Raw genomic sequence first — 12,698 nt, 5'->3', positions numbered from 1 at the left:
GGCAGTGAAACAAGCTTCTCCACTAAAGTGACACTGTATTTTCCCAGTGACATCACCTGAAGTTCCAGTAAACACCAGCTTGCAACACTGTTCCCCAGTGCGGTCCACTGTATAAAACACTGGTTTTTTCAGTAGGGATGACTCCGATATATTCCTACAAGAACGGAAATACCCTCTGTCTTCCAGTGGAACGTCCGGTCTGTAGGAGCGGGTAACAGCGAAGTACACATGCGCTCCACGCTAGGAGCGCCTGAAGTACTCGCGCTGCAGGAGACCCGTCTTCGTGCGCAGAAGTGGAACCTCAATGGTGCCTCCTCGACTATGTGGACCACCACTCGCCGACGGGCAACGAAGAGGTGGGCTCTGCAGTCACACCATGGAGGTATTCTAGCCATCCACTAGGCAAATCCCAAGCAACATATTAGCACCGGCATAAATATCGCCTACAGGACATGCTTGACCAAACACAATTCGTATACTACTCAGTCACATCGCCTGAAAAGGTTTTTTTTGCAAGACGAGACCGACAGATTTGTTACTTTTTGTTGTGGAATATGTGCTTTCAACAGCGTAAAAATAAACCCCCAGAATGTGCTCTTGCGCGCACCGTGACATGTCTCCCATATCTGTTTCTTCGCTTTTTGGAATTTAGCATCTACAAGAACGAAGACTGCTGGTGAGCCGCTTTTTCCGCTCTCTTCTATAGGATGATCACTGTTTTTCTCTCGTAGTAATAGTAATAGCACTGCAACGAAGAAAACTACATTGCTCTTCATTCTATTTTACAGTTCTTCAGTAAAAGCTCCAGGTTTGACATGTTACTAAGAAACTATAACCACTCCGGAAGGTTAAATCATTCTATGTGTGTCAACATCAGGCGCAACAACTCGGCGACGGGAGACCACGAAGTGACTAAAAATTTCACTTACCGCGACCTGACTTCAAAATTTGATAAATGGTGAGTTCATTCACGTAGGAGAAGTTGCGAAATAATATATTCTAAATGAAAATGTTCGCATTACAGTAGCATCCGCTTCAGGCGTACTTGCAGGGATATGCGGTCCATTTATGCACACTTCCACATAAGTGCAAAATAAAGGTATCACAACCAAGCTTTAGTTTATTAGGTACCCATTCGTGTGTCTTCGTAGTAGCGATTTTCATATCAGAAACGGCTGATCGCTGTCAATCCCACGGCCGGCAGAGCCTCAATTATTGTAGAACGGCTTATACATGTTCGCGACGCACCTTCGAGGGCCCATTTGTATGCAGCCGCAGTTCTGTACACTAGCCCGCGCGAGGTTTTTCGCGATTTGTGTTTTTTTTATTCACGACTTCCCTTAGCGCACGCCACCTAGAGGACGCCCCTGGAAGCGGCATACGAACACAGTTTCAGCATTGGAGGGAAATAAGTCCTTTCATTTTGCAGTGCACTGAAACATTGACCTTAGCTCTTATATTGTTGCAATGGCGCCGCACCCAAGCCCAAAAACGAAAAAGAAAGAAGTGAGGCCGAAAGTGTTTATGTACAGCGAAATACGGGTCGTCGTGTTAGAAAAACAGCAGCGCATCGTTTCGAAAACCAAGCAAACGACCCGCACCAATGAACGATGCGGATTAATAACTAGCGCATCGGCTAAAATGTGACTGACACTATGCTGGTTTTGTGGGAAGCACTTTCCTCCCGACGCCTTGTTTCTTTCCGCAGATTACACGATTAATAAGAGTGTGTGTTCTTTCGAACATCACGCTGGTTTTTAAGAAATCGCAGTGTCCTTTTGTTTAGATAATCCCTTTAATAAATTGGCGAGGTTCGGCTTGAGGTGGCGGCGGTCAAGACAGAGCCTCAGCGGCAATGCTTTTACAGCTAAGCTGTGTTCCTCTCGTTGGTCTAAAAATTTATTAGCGTCAGCACAAAATCTGATAGCACGTATTTCCCACAGAAAGGGGGCAAATCCCACTACTCGCTGGCATGCTCGCATGCTCCTATGCTAGCAGAAGCGCGCACTCCTTGCGTTTTCACCTCAGACGATGAGGAAGGGCATTCGGAGAGGTAGACAGACGAGCCGGCGAACGCAGCCTAGCGAAGGAACGAGCGAAACGAGCAATCTCGTGTAACTTCGCTAGCGCACGCTAGCTCGTGCACAACTGCGCCACAACTAAATTTGGACCGCTGGGTGATTGAGGAACCCTTTAACAATTGAAGGCAAATGGCGCACCTTTCTTGGCAATCTGGCATACAGCGTAGAGCTCAGTATTCTTTTCAATAAACAAATCCACAAAACAAGCATGAAAGCCGCATGATGGATGATAAGACGCCTGTGAACAATGGGAACACACTCCCCCGCGTTCCCGGTATAGATTAGGTTGCAGCTCCTTTACACTTCACATGAAGGGCTCGAATGACTACCAACGGCCCTAAGAACCACCCCCCCCCCCCCCCCCCACACTCCCTCGTGTCTTTCCTGATTTCATATATAAAAAGGAGACCCGTCTAGCAACACACTCAGATCGTTCTAATACTGCCGTGGGTATACCACGGAATTTAAAGACACCAGAAGAACAGCGTGAATACAGTGCTCGACGAAATGAACAAAGCTGTCCTGCTGAAAATGGTCGCAGAGCCAACCACGGCCTACCACAGCGACCACAAAGCGATTATCAGTACCACTACTGTTAAGTAATAAAAACCTCACAGTGTCTCTTTTGCCTTCACCTAAGACGACTCGAAGGCGACAGCCATCTTCTTTTTCTTCTCAATAGATGTATTGATCCTGCTCCGCCACCCTCCGAAAGCTTTCTGCACCTAACGTGGTTTTGCACTGCCTCCAGGATCGGAGGCACTTACCTGATTTTGCACTACCTCCGTGATCGGCCCTCTTTTGAGCAAGCTTCGATGTCTTGTGATGACGGCATCACGTGACGTTAAGTCACGTGACGTCACGCCAAAATTCGCAGCGTCATTATGACTTCATCACGTGATGATGATTGCATCACTCGTGCTTTGCCCTACGCCACGGGACGCCGACGGTCAATTTTCGCGCTTGATGATGCATCTAAGCCTGTCGCCAAAATTGCCGTTTCTCTCCTTAATTGACGATGCTTTGATGAAGTGCATATCGAGTTCCAGTGTGTATTATGTGCTTGTAGATCTCATCTTTGCGCGGGATTCACGACCATGTTGTGTCCAGGTATGTGTTAAAAACTTCAGCTACCGCAACGGCTAAATCATGATCATGATTTAGCCGTTGTGATGGAGATATGCCACTAGGCGTCAACGTGGGTGCATCCACGTGAAACGGTGCTATGGCTTCGAAACGCGGCTCCAATGACCTATTTCCATCACGGATATGACGTTGTAAAATATAAGCAGTAACAGATGGCAAAGAAAAAATAAAAGTTCCGTCACCGGGAGTCGAACTTAAGACCCCTCGCACCGCAGCGCGACACGATTCGCCCACAGACGACGCGTTTTTCGCCATACTAGCGGCGAGCTATTTATATACACCATTTGCCAGTGGCGGTACTCTGAGATCGGTGGTACATCAACGTATTTTCGTTATCACTAGCGAGGTGACGCGAATGGCTCGAACGGCCGCTTAAGAGGTCGTTGCGATGAGCGCCCACCTCTACAGGGCGTGGTCGCCCATGCGCGCGCTCTTATCTCGTGATGGCGGTGGTTTGTACGTCTTGTGCTCTCACCGCAAGTTTGCGTTGAGAGCACGAAGGTCACTTCGGTCACTGCAGCGGCCCTTTGCGAAATGATTGCGCTGCTCACACAGAGATAAGCTAGAATTGTGACACTTGGTTCGTGCTCATCCTGTGTATGTTCGTTCCGTGCCTCCTTTCTGCTTGAGCAGCGCGCTGCAAGTTTCGAGCTGCTTGCCGTTCTTCGCGTGACAATAAAATTTGTTGCTGTAGCATTAATTCCTTCGTCCTTGGGCCGAAAGAATGCACAACAAAGATCAACTACGTCTGTGAACACACGTTTCACTTTTGTGTTATACCGATTCCTATGAAAGAGGGATCAGCCATGTTTTTTGATATCTAGAGTCGATATCACGCGTTATAATGATCTAAAGCTCTGGTGTTTTACAAGCACCAGAGCATGTACAAGCACTAGAGCATGTTGAGAATATCTTATTTGGGGGATGCAGCTACCGATCGTACTCCAATGCTGTACTTTTACAACATAGTTGCATCATCAGCGAGCGAAAGGCACTGCCTGTTTTCACACTTCTCAACAGAACCACCTCATAGAAACCTGACATTTTTATCGAGTATGTCGTTTGCAGAACCGTGAGAAGCCTGCAGAATCACTTAGATTCCACCTCACTGTCTCCTTATGCTGCAATAGAGCTGTCTTATTAAAAGAGGTAAAGTTGAAGCTCGATTTAATAGAGGAATTACCAAGCTCGAGTTATTTCGTTAAAGCCGGAAGCTCGTAAAATCGAGAAAGGAGTTTCTCGGTAGTTCACAACGTACGAGTGTAACGTAGGGACACCAAAAGCTCCTGCGGCATTGCATTTGCCGCTACCCCACGCCTGCGTGAGTGAAAAGTACACGAGGGTGGCCCGAATTCATTGCGCGTGAAACCGAAAAACAAAACCAAACACCACATCTTGTCGTTCTGGAGAGAACTGCGAATTTATTTTGCTGCAACAAAAAAGAACTTCCTATCTTAGCCTGCGTGCGCTTCACCAGCAGTGGGCGTACACACATCGCACAGCCCACAAACGCTTTCCATGAGTCTCCGGTTGCCCCGAGGGCAGCAGGAAACCGCCTCAAGAGATCGAATGCGTCCATTACCTGGCTTGGAGTGGGCACTGGAGCTTCGAGGTCTTCCGAATCGTCCGCATTTCGAGTCTCACAGCGGAGTTCGTTCCTCCGTGCGGGCGCGACGTCAGCGTCACGAAAAAAAAGTGGCAGTTTCACCACAAGGGCGAAGCAAAGAATGCGATCTCAAAAAATTGTAATGTTACACGAAGTAAGGCTGGTAGCTAACTCTTTTGGACCCGATCTCGCATAACTCTACAAAACGGTGGTGTAAGAGCATACGGTAGCTCCAGGGAGAGATGCTCTTTCCGCACAGTCTCTTCGCGTTGAGAGCGCAGCACGTAGAAGGGTATATCAGCCGCCCGCTGATGCCTGCCAAGATAGCGCGCGCCAGCGATCGCGCCCTGAGAATGAAAGTTCAAAGTTGCTGCTTGAGCGACACCCCCTCCGCCCCCTCGCGTCTTGTCATGCTCGTTCAAGACCGCGGGAGGGGGGGGTGGACATGACGGCGACGGCAAAAGCCCGTCGAGAGTGTCCATATAATTGCTATCACAATAACAAAACGTTTTAACGCGAAAGCTTTCGAGCGCACTCTGAAAGAAAAAGCCGTCTGTGTCAAAATTAGAAAGAAGCCACCGCTTTCTTGCTGATTTACTTGAAGAAAAATTCTGTTAAATTAAGTTCGGCGGCTAAGTTGCTTTCGTTAATTCGGGTTGATTACACCACTGAATACTATAGGTACCTTGCGGGGGATGTAAATATCTCCGTTAGATCGGGATATTCGTAAAATCGCGTTTCGTTAGATAGAGTTTTAAGTGAACAGGAATTCATTTTTAATGCAGTGCCGCAGGTGTAAAGCCTGCGTGCTGTACGGCTGGGCGTTATTGAATCAATTGTAGGCTCCAGTGGAAAGTTGATTTATAATCATCATTTCAACATTTCACAAGTGGCGCGATGTTTTCTGTGTTTTTCAGGGCCACTGCACTAATTAAACTTAAATTTTACACCGAGATTGTTGAGTACGACGAGTATGAATATAGCGGCGAAACATCAACCACACCAATTTCCAAGCAGACATACATGTACGCAAAGTCGACCATAGTATGCAGTAAGTGCGTGATCAAATGTCGGCGCTCGTCATTCGTAAATATTACTCGTAACAGTTACTTTCTACACTGCAAAGCAAAAGATCAGCGCAAACTTCAGAAATATTTTATTTCATAAGTAACCTATACCGTTGGCGAGGCTTCCTCGCTAATGATATTTCTAGCTTCATGATTCGTTTAATTTTTTTTTGCCTGCGAGCGATTTTGACCCGTTGCTTTTGCGAATACGAGCCAGTATTTATAACCACGCTCGAGGAAACCCAAGCTCGGCCAGGCGGCGGTAAAGGGCGCGTGTAACTTGGCCGCTTTCTAGGGAGGAAACGTCGGGTGTGGTCGTGAGCGGAGTATGTCAGCGAAGCAGGGGCAGCCCATCGATGCAATAAACTTTTCTCGATATCTTTCCACATTAGTTCCTTTCTTGTAAATTACTATTCACGAAGTGTTGAATTGGGTGAGCAGTGTATAACGCATTAACTCTATGGCACACCAGAGCTCGATAGGTGGCGCGACGAAAAGGATCGCCTGGCGGAGAGGCGTGACATAACAATTAACCGCTCAGCGCGACGACCGGCTTCAGTACGCCGCGGCGATGCACGCGTGTGCGCCGTTGACGCGCTGGTCTTTCGCATAGACACCTTGAACAGCCATGGCGCCAGTGATGTGGCGGGGATGTGAACCAGTTCATCATAACCGGTATGCTACCCTGCACAGGGGAAAGGGGCAGGAGAGATGAAAAGGAAAGTATGCTGCATCAATATCAGTCTACAGCTGCCCGTGCAAGTCTGTTGGTTGGTTGGTTGGTTGAGAAATTTTATTTGGGTCCTGCAAGGCGCGCGTCAGCGCGCAGCGGTCTGTTGTCCTTAGAAATTTTAACAACGCCTTCGTTGAGATTCGTGTCAAGCTGTGCAGGCTGACAAGCCTCCGCTGATAAGACCGTGCTGCATCGATGCCTTGCTGCCCACGTTTGCAGTAAAAAAATGCTAGGGTGAAGGAGCTACGTCGTCTTCCCCCGCGGAATCAACAGGCCGGGGTTATTATATATTCTAAATGAATTATTTGTTTGGGTGGTTGGTGGGGCTTAACTAGCTGAGAGACGTTAGCGCAAGGAATAAAACTACGAACACAACTTTGTCTTCTCTGTTGTGTTCATCGTTTTATTTCATGTATCGGCCAGTTACGCGGTAGATATGCGTGGGGAAGTTGATCACGCAACCCGCGACAGTAGCTTAGCAGGTAGAGTGCCGCACTGCTAAGCTCGAGGGCGCGGGTTAGTTTCGAGGTTATGGGGGCCACATTTCGATGGCGGGAGAAACGCAAAGCACTCCAGTGAACTTAATTTACCTGCGCGTTAAAGAACACCAGGTGGGCGAAATTAATACCGAATCGCGCGCTATGGTGTCCCTTATAACGCTATCTTGGTTTTGGCAAGTAAAACCCCACCATTTATTGAAGTTGACTGAGCACCTCATTTCTACGCAGACAGAGGCAAGCAAAAAAAAGTAAACCAATACGTTAGGCTAATTAAACTATAAGCAAAATTCCAGACGCGTTCACATTTTGCTAGCGAGGAATAAATTCCGATGTCACTTGGCCACGGCAGCCAATGCAGAAGAAAGCTTCACCGCATCAGCACACTCCTGAACGCTAAGGTTCGAGTAGACCGCTGCTTGATTCGTAGAAGAACCCTCTTTGCAGCTCGAAATAAGTTAAACAGAGGCACCTCAGCACAGCCTCCATCACGTGCATATTTTTTGTAACAACACGGCGGCTTAGTCGCGCGTGCCCCCACACACATCTTTCATGAAAAGGCAACTATCCTTCCGAATAACAGTGTGCATTAATCTGACCTACTTCACGCGGTGGCATCAGAGAGGGCTTGACGGTAGTGGTCGGATAAAAAAAATTAGATAGTATTACTGTCTTATTCCCCAAAACACGCTGGCTACAGATTCTGCTATTTGGCCCTGGGTCGCACTGCTGGCCGTCCTCACTACAGAATAAATAAAGAAGACACGCGAAATTCGCTTTAGAATGCAGCCTCACGCCGCTAGGCAGGACGGCGATAGCAGAACCTACTCCGCTTGCTCGACTGCATCGCTCATTACCGGCATAGCCAGTGGGAGGTAGTGCGAGGACGGGCGGGGGGGGGGGGGGGTGTTGGATGGTGCAAACCACCCAGAAATGTTGTTTCGCCTGTTTATATGTACAGGCCAGCATAAAAACACACACACGAACGTAACCAAAGTTTATTGAACTGCGCCTCTACCCCCGGGGGCGAAGCATGTAGGGAAGGGTGTTTCAGCCCCACTAACGTGAAACCTGTGGACCCGCAGTTCGCTTTTAGTTAACATGCAGGCTGCGATTTTTTATTGTTCAACTGCGCACAAGAGAAATCTCCCACTGGCACTACACTGCAGGTCAAGATCCAGTGCCTATATATACGGACTCGCCGGGAAACGGCTGTGCAGCGCGAGCAGTCGGTTTTTCAAAAAAAAAAAAAACATGGTTGATCCCTGTCATAGGAATCGGAATAACACGAAAGTAAAACGAGCCCTTATAGAAGTAACTGAATGTTAACTGTACATTGATATAAAAGAGTTTGCACAATGTATATTGATGTCTGGCAGCTATAGCACCGTTTAACGTGGATGCACCCACTTTGATGATTGGTGGTACACCTCCATGCCGACGACTAACGTCCATGTTCAATGATTAAACAAACCCTTGTGGTAGCTGTAGTAAACGGTGAAAGCATAATCAGAGAACGAGTTGTGATGGCCAGAAGAGCGTCGCATATTGGATGCAGAACTCGGTCGCCATCCTGCGGCGCATGTTAGAATGTGATTGAAGACACGGCCGCACTAGAGGGAAACGCAAAGCGCGTCGTGCCGCCCCGGTAGCCCGGCCGCAATTTTAAAGACGATAGTCTTTCTTGGGATACTTCAACGGAGAAATTTTGGTCTGTCGGTCTTTCTGTTTGTCGGCACGTCACTCGATTTTGCCACTCGGCCAAAGTTGAACAACTTGCCCACGGGCCAGCCATCTTGAACTGGTGTGTAGGTTCAGACTTGTGTACATTGTCGATCAGAAAGCAAACACTACACATATCTGAGGCGCAACATCACTAGGTAAGTATTAGGTGGCGTGTTCCTTTAATAGAAAATGCAAACATACGTAATTCTAAAGACCCTAATTTCTTAAGCTGCGCTGAAGATGCGACTGCGCTGAAACTTGCCTTCCTCCGTGCCCTCTGCACGAGCTCATTGTTGTGTTTCGGTTTCGGTTCTCTATTGCACTGTACGAATGCCGTGGGGCGCCGCTCTGGCATTCCTGTTTTACCCAGGCGACGTGTAAATAAAAGAGTGTGCGGAGAGTACTCGTTGAGTGCGGAAGTTTCTTCTGCTTCAGCACTTCGCGCCAAACCGCGTGTTCGGGCTGGCTGGCGTCCCCGCCGGTCGCGTTGGTCACCGCCGGTCTTCGCCTGCTGCTGCGCGGGGACTACCAGCCCGCAACACAGCAATCATGTTTCCCGACGTATTGCCAGATGGCGTCCATATCTCACGCAGCGCCTCTTCTATCGTCTTTAGACGACATTTGCAGCGAAGCACGCAGATACGCGGCCAATATTTTCTCGGGGCGAGCGCGCAGGCGGGGAACGCGGTGTTACAGCCAGGTGAAGCAGGCGCGCGTCGCAGAGATATTTTTGGTTTGATTAGCGTGATGCTATGAGCGAGACCGACGCTTTTACGACGCTTGCGTTAAGGTCGTCACCTCGCGGTGTGTTAAGGCATTGACAAAATTGCAGTTCTATTGAAAACGCGGCGAATGGGACGAACGTGTAACGCGTTGCAGGTACTAAATGGGGAAGCCCCAGTAATGATGAATTACTCTACTTTGCCGCTCCCAGAGGGCAACACCACCCCGCCTACCGGGAGAGTGGTAGATATAAAAGGCATGTTTGTAAAGCCTCTAGAGTCTGTGACTCTCCCTCCATGGAATGAAGGACTATAAGTTAGTCTTCCAGTTTTTGTGGCAGTGCTTGTACTTTCATTGTCGCTGATGACTGTAGTAGTGTAACTCTGTGATACTGTGTACTATTTTCATACGCATTCTATTAAATACCATGATTAAAAAAAAACCATGGCGCGGTGGATAGCGCGCCCGGCATCTGTTGTTGCGGACCGAGTGGTCGTGGGTTCGATGCCCGTTGACGGAACTTTTGTTCCTGGCCATCTGATCGTTTACATTTTTTTGACGTCATTTCCGTGACGGAAATACGTCACTGAAGTCTTTCGTCACTGAACACTTTCGTGTTAAAAACTCGCTAACAGACGGTGCCTGCATCGGCTTTGTATCTCACGGGCGAGGGAGCGTTCTCGTTCCTCGCGAGCTGGTAGTTCAGGCATTCATCGCGGAAGGAACGTTTCCATAGTCAACGCGCCCCGTTCGCTCTCTCTCGCCACACGGCGAGCGCTGACGCGGTGGCGCCCTCTCTTGCGCTCAAGCAAGTGGACCGTGACGACAGCAGACGACGATGCACGCCGACAGGCCAAGACCCTAAAGGTGCTTCGCCCGTAAAAGAAGAACAAGTCAGAGCCCTTCCATTATGTCAAGGTAGAAGACCAGCAAAGCCCTTTGTTTTTCTTGAATGATATTTGAAGTTTCCTATGATTTAGTTATTTCCCTAGTAACGTCATCAATTGCACCTTGATACCACACTAGCCACTGCCGTGGGTCAAGCGACGTATGCACATGAACGGAAGGCCTGGCGACACCAGCCTTTTCTCGACGACACATAGCCGTTTGTTGAGGCGAACCGGGGCATAAGTCTGTTAAAGGGAAGCCGGTGCACTTTAAAAAAAAAATGGCTTTGCGGTGCGTAATCACAGTTTGTCCCCTCATGAATTCGAAAATCGATGCTAGTTCGCAAAAGTGAACACAAAAAGCTCTATTAGGCAAAAAACAGCGGCTGTAGCTGCAGGGCTTCTTGAAACGCTGAGCTAACGCGGTGGCCTTATCTCGGCATGTCGTGCCGTGTGCTACAGTAGCACTGTTGAAGAGTGGCCTCCGCGATTAGCTTATGCGACGGCGCGCAGCCGCAACCAATCAAGGAGACCATGGTTGAAGTGGCGAGATACGCTTGTTCACACTGCGATCGGCTCTTTGTCGTTCTGTCAGACATCGTTATCCATGCAGAACGTTCATCCTCTCTACACTGGCTTGATCATCCGGTACATAAACACCGTTCTTTGCAGTTCGGATCAGTGAGTGGCCGTCGGAGGGCAGCGCGGATCTGCCCAAGGACTCGAAGGTGACATAGTTACGTTGTTCGTATCCACGTCCACACTGTCGGCGCGCTCGCGTGGGCTGAGCAAGTCTTTTCTTCCATGTATTCTATAACTTTTGCTGCAACAACCGCGGAAACAATTACGACATCGTCGACAACAATGTCGGTCCTTGTTAGCCACGAAGTTTTGCCGAAATATAAAACCACTTCAGCTTCCCTATAAGCAACGAGTTGCGACGAGTCCAGTACACTCACGCTTGCTTGGGGCAGTCAGATGGCACATACTGCCAATCGTCGCCGCCGGACTGTCACGCTGTAGTTGGCCACGCACGCCGAAGATAGCGGAAAGGTGCCCAGCGAACCACAGCCAGCCATACCCGCAGTACAGATACCCAAACGGATTCCAGACCAACTACCGTTTAAATCTTGCTGGGGTTCCCGGGATGCGCTCGTCTGTGTTGTAACCAACTCGCCGACGGGAGGATCCTGGTGGGCTATGTGTTTGCTCTTAGCGTCGTTGGTCCGATCCTCGTCAGTTATTTTAGCCCTGCAGTTCCGATTGGACTCGCGTTTCTGTTGCCGCTGGCGGTGTAGAAGGGCAAGCGACGTAGTCACGTCATCTCTTAGAGTCGGCGTGAAACCCGCACGCGTATTGTGCGGCGGGGTTTCGTGCTCGCTCAAGATGGCGTCACCAAGCCGAGTGAATGGTGTGTTTTTATCAACATCTCGGACACATTTTCCCCCCAGGGCCCAGCCATAGACAGCTTTGCAATAAAATTCTTGCTACACCCCTGCCGCGCCCGCATCGCCTCGACCAGTCGCCACTCTCCCCCCGCGGGAGCGGCTGAGGTGTGCCCGCTGTAACTGCCAGGGCGGTGCTGCGAGCGCAGTGAATATTTCAGCGCTGGTTCCTTATACTCAACATATGGCCCTTTTCTTTTTATTACAGCTAAGCTACACAATGTTATTACAGCTAAGTGCAGATGCGGCGCGCCCTCTGCGCCTCTTCAAGGCAATACGCACACCTACGAAACTGCACACTTTGTTGATGCTATGGCTAACGGTGACGATGAATGATGACTCAGATATTTGTATGAGTGGAAAACATAAAACGACTCACTCGTTACTAAATTCACATGGTGTCACACCTGGTGCCACAACTGGTGCCGCTCTACGTGGCTGCCACGCAATATTACGTCTGTTAACGTCTCTCCAAGTGGTTATTAAAGGAAGAATGAAGACAAAAGCGCCGACTCATAACTGTCTCTCCTGACGAGGACACCTCAATTCGGCACGGGGATAGGGAAATGGGGAATGAAAGATAGGGAGGAAATAAAGAAATAGGTAATAATACAGAGTCTGTCAGAGCGGATCCCCGCGCGAAGCGCGGAGCACACAGGAAAGGCCGCGAGAGGTGGGAGCGCCGCACCAAGGAGAGCCGCAAACGGGCAAAAAAAGTAAAAAAAAATAAAAGCACACCACACATCGCGCGAGCGCGAAGCGCTTGCGGAGGCTCGTAGACCCGGCAC

At 49.1% G+C, this 12,698-nt stretch overlaps 1 protein-coding gene across 1 annotated transcript in view; it reads left to right on the top strand.

Annotated features, from left to right (window-relative positions):
* Positions 1-791: 791 nt before the first annotated feature.
* LOC119381457 (uncharacterized) overlaps positions 792-12,698 on the top strand; it is a 42,398-nt gene continuing 30,491 nt past the window's right edge. Inside the window, exons 1-2 of the mRNA XM_037649265.2 lie at positions 792-958; positions 5,751-5,884. Of these exons, the coding sequence (XP_037505193.1) occupies positions 816-958; positions 5,751-5,884 (277 nt within the window). The 5' untranslated portion in view covers positions 792-815. The remainder of the gene's footprint in view (positions 959-5,750; positions 5,885-12,698) is intronic.

The sequence above is a fragment of the Rhipicephalus sanguineus genome, chromosome 2, assembly GCF_013339695.2.
Source record: "Rhipicephalus sanguineus isolate Rsan-2018 chromosome 2, BIME_Rsan_1.4, whole genome shotgun sequence".
Taxonomy (NCBI): domain Eukaryota; kingdom Metazoa; phylum Arthropoda; class Arachnida; order Ixodida; family Ixodidae; genus Rhipicephalus; species Rhipicephalus sanguineus.
The sequence above is the reverse complement of the archived record's forward strand: the minus strand, read 5'-3'. Positions and strand labels throughout refer to the sequence as shown.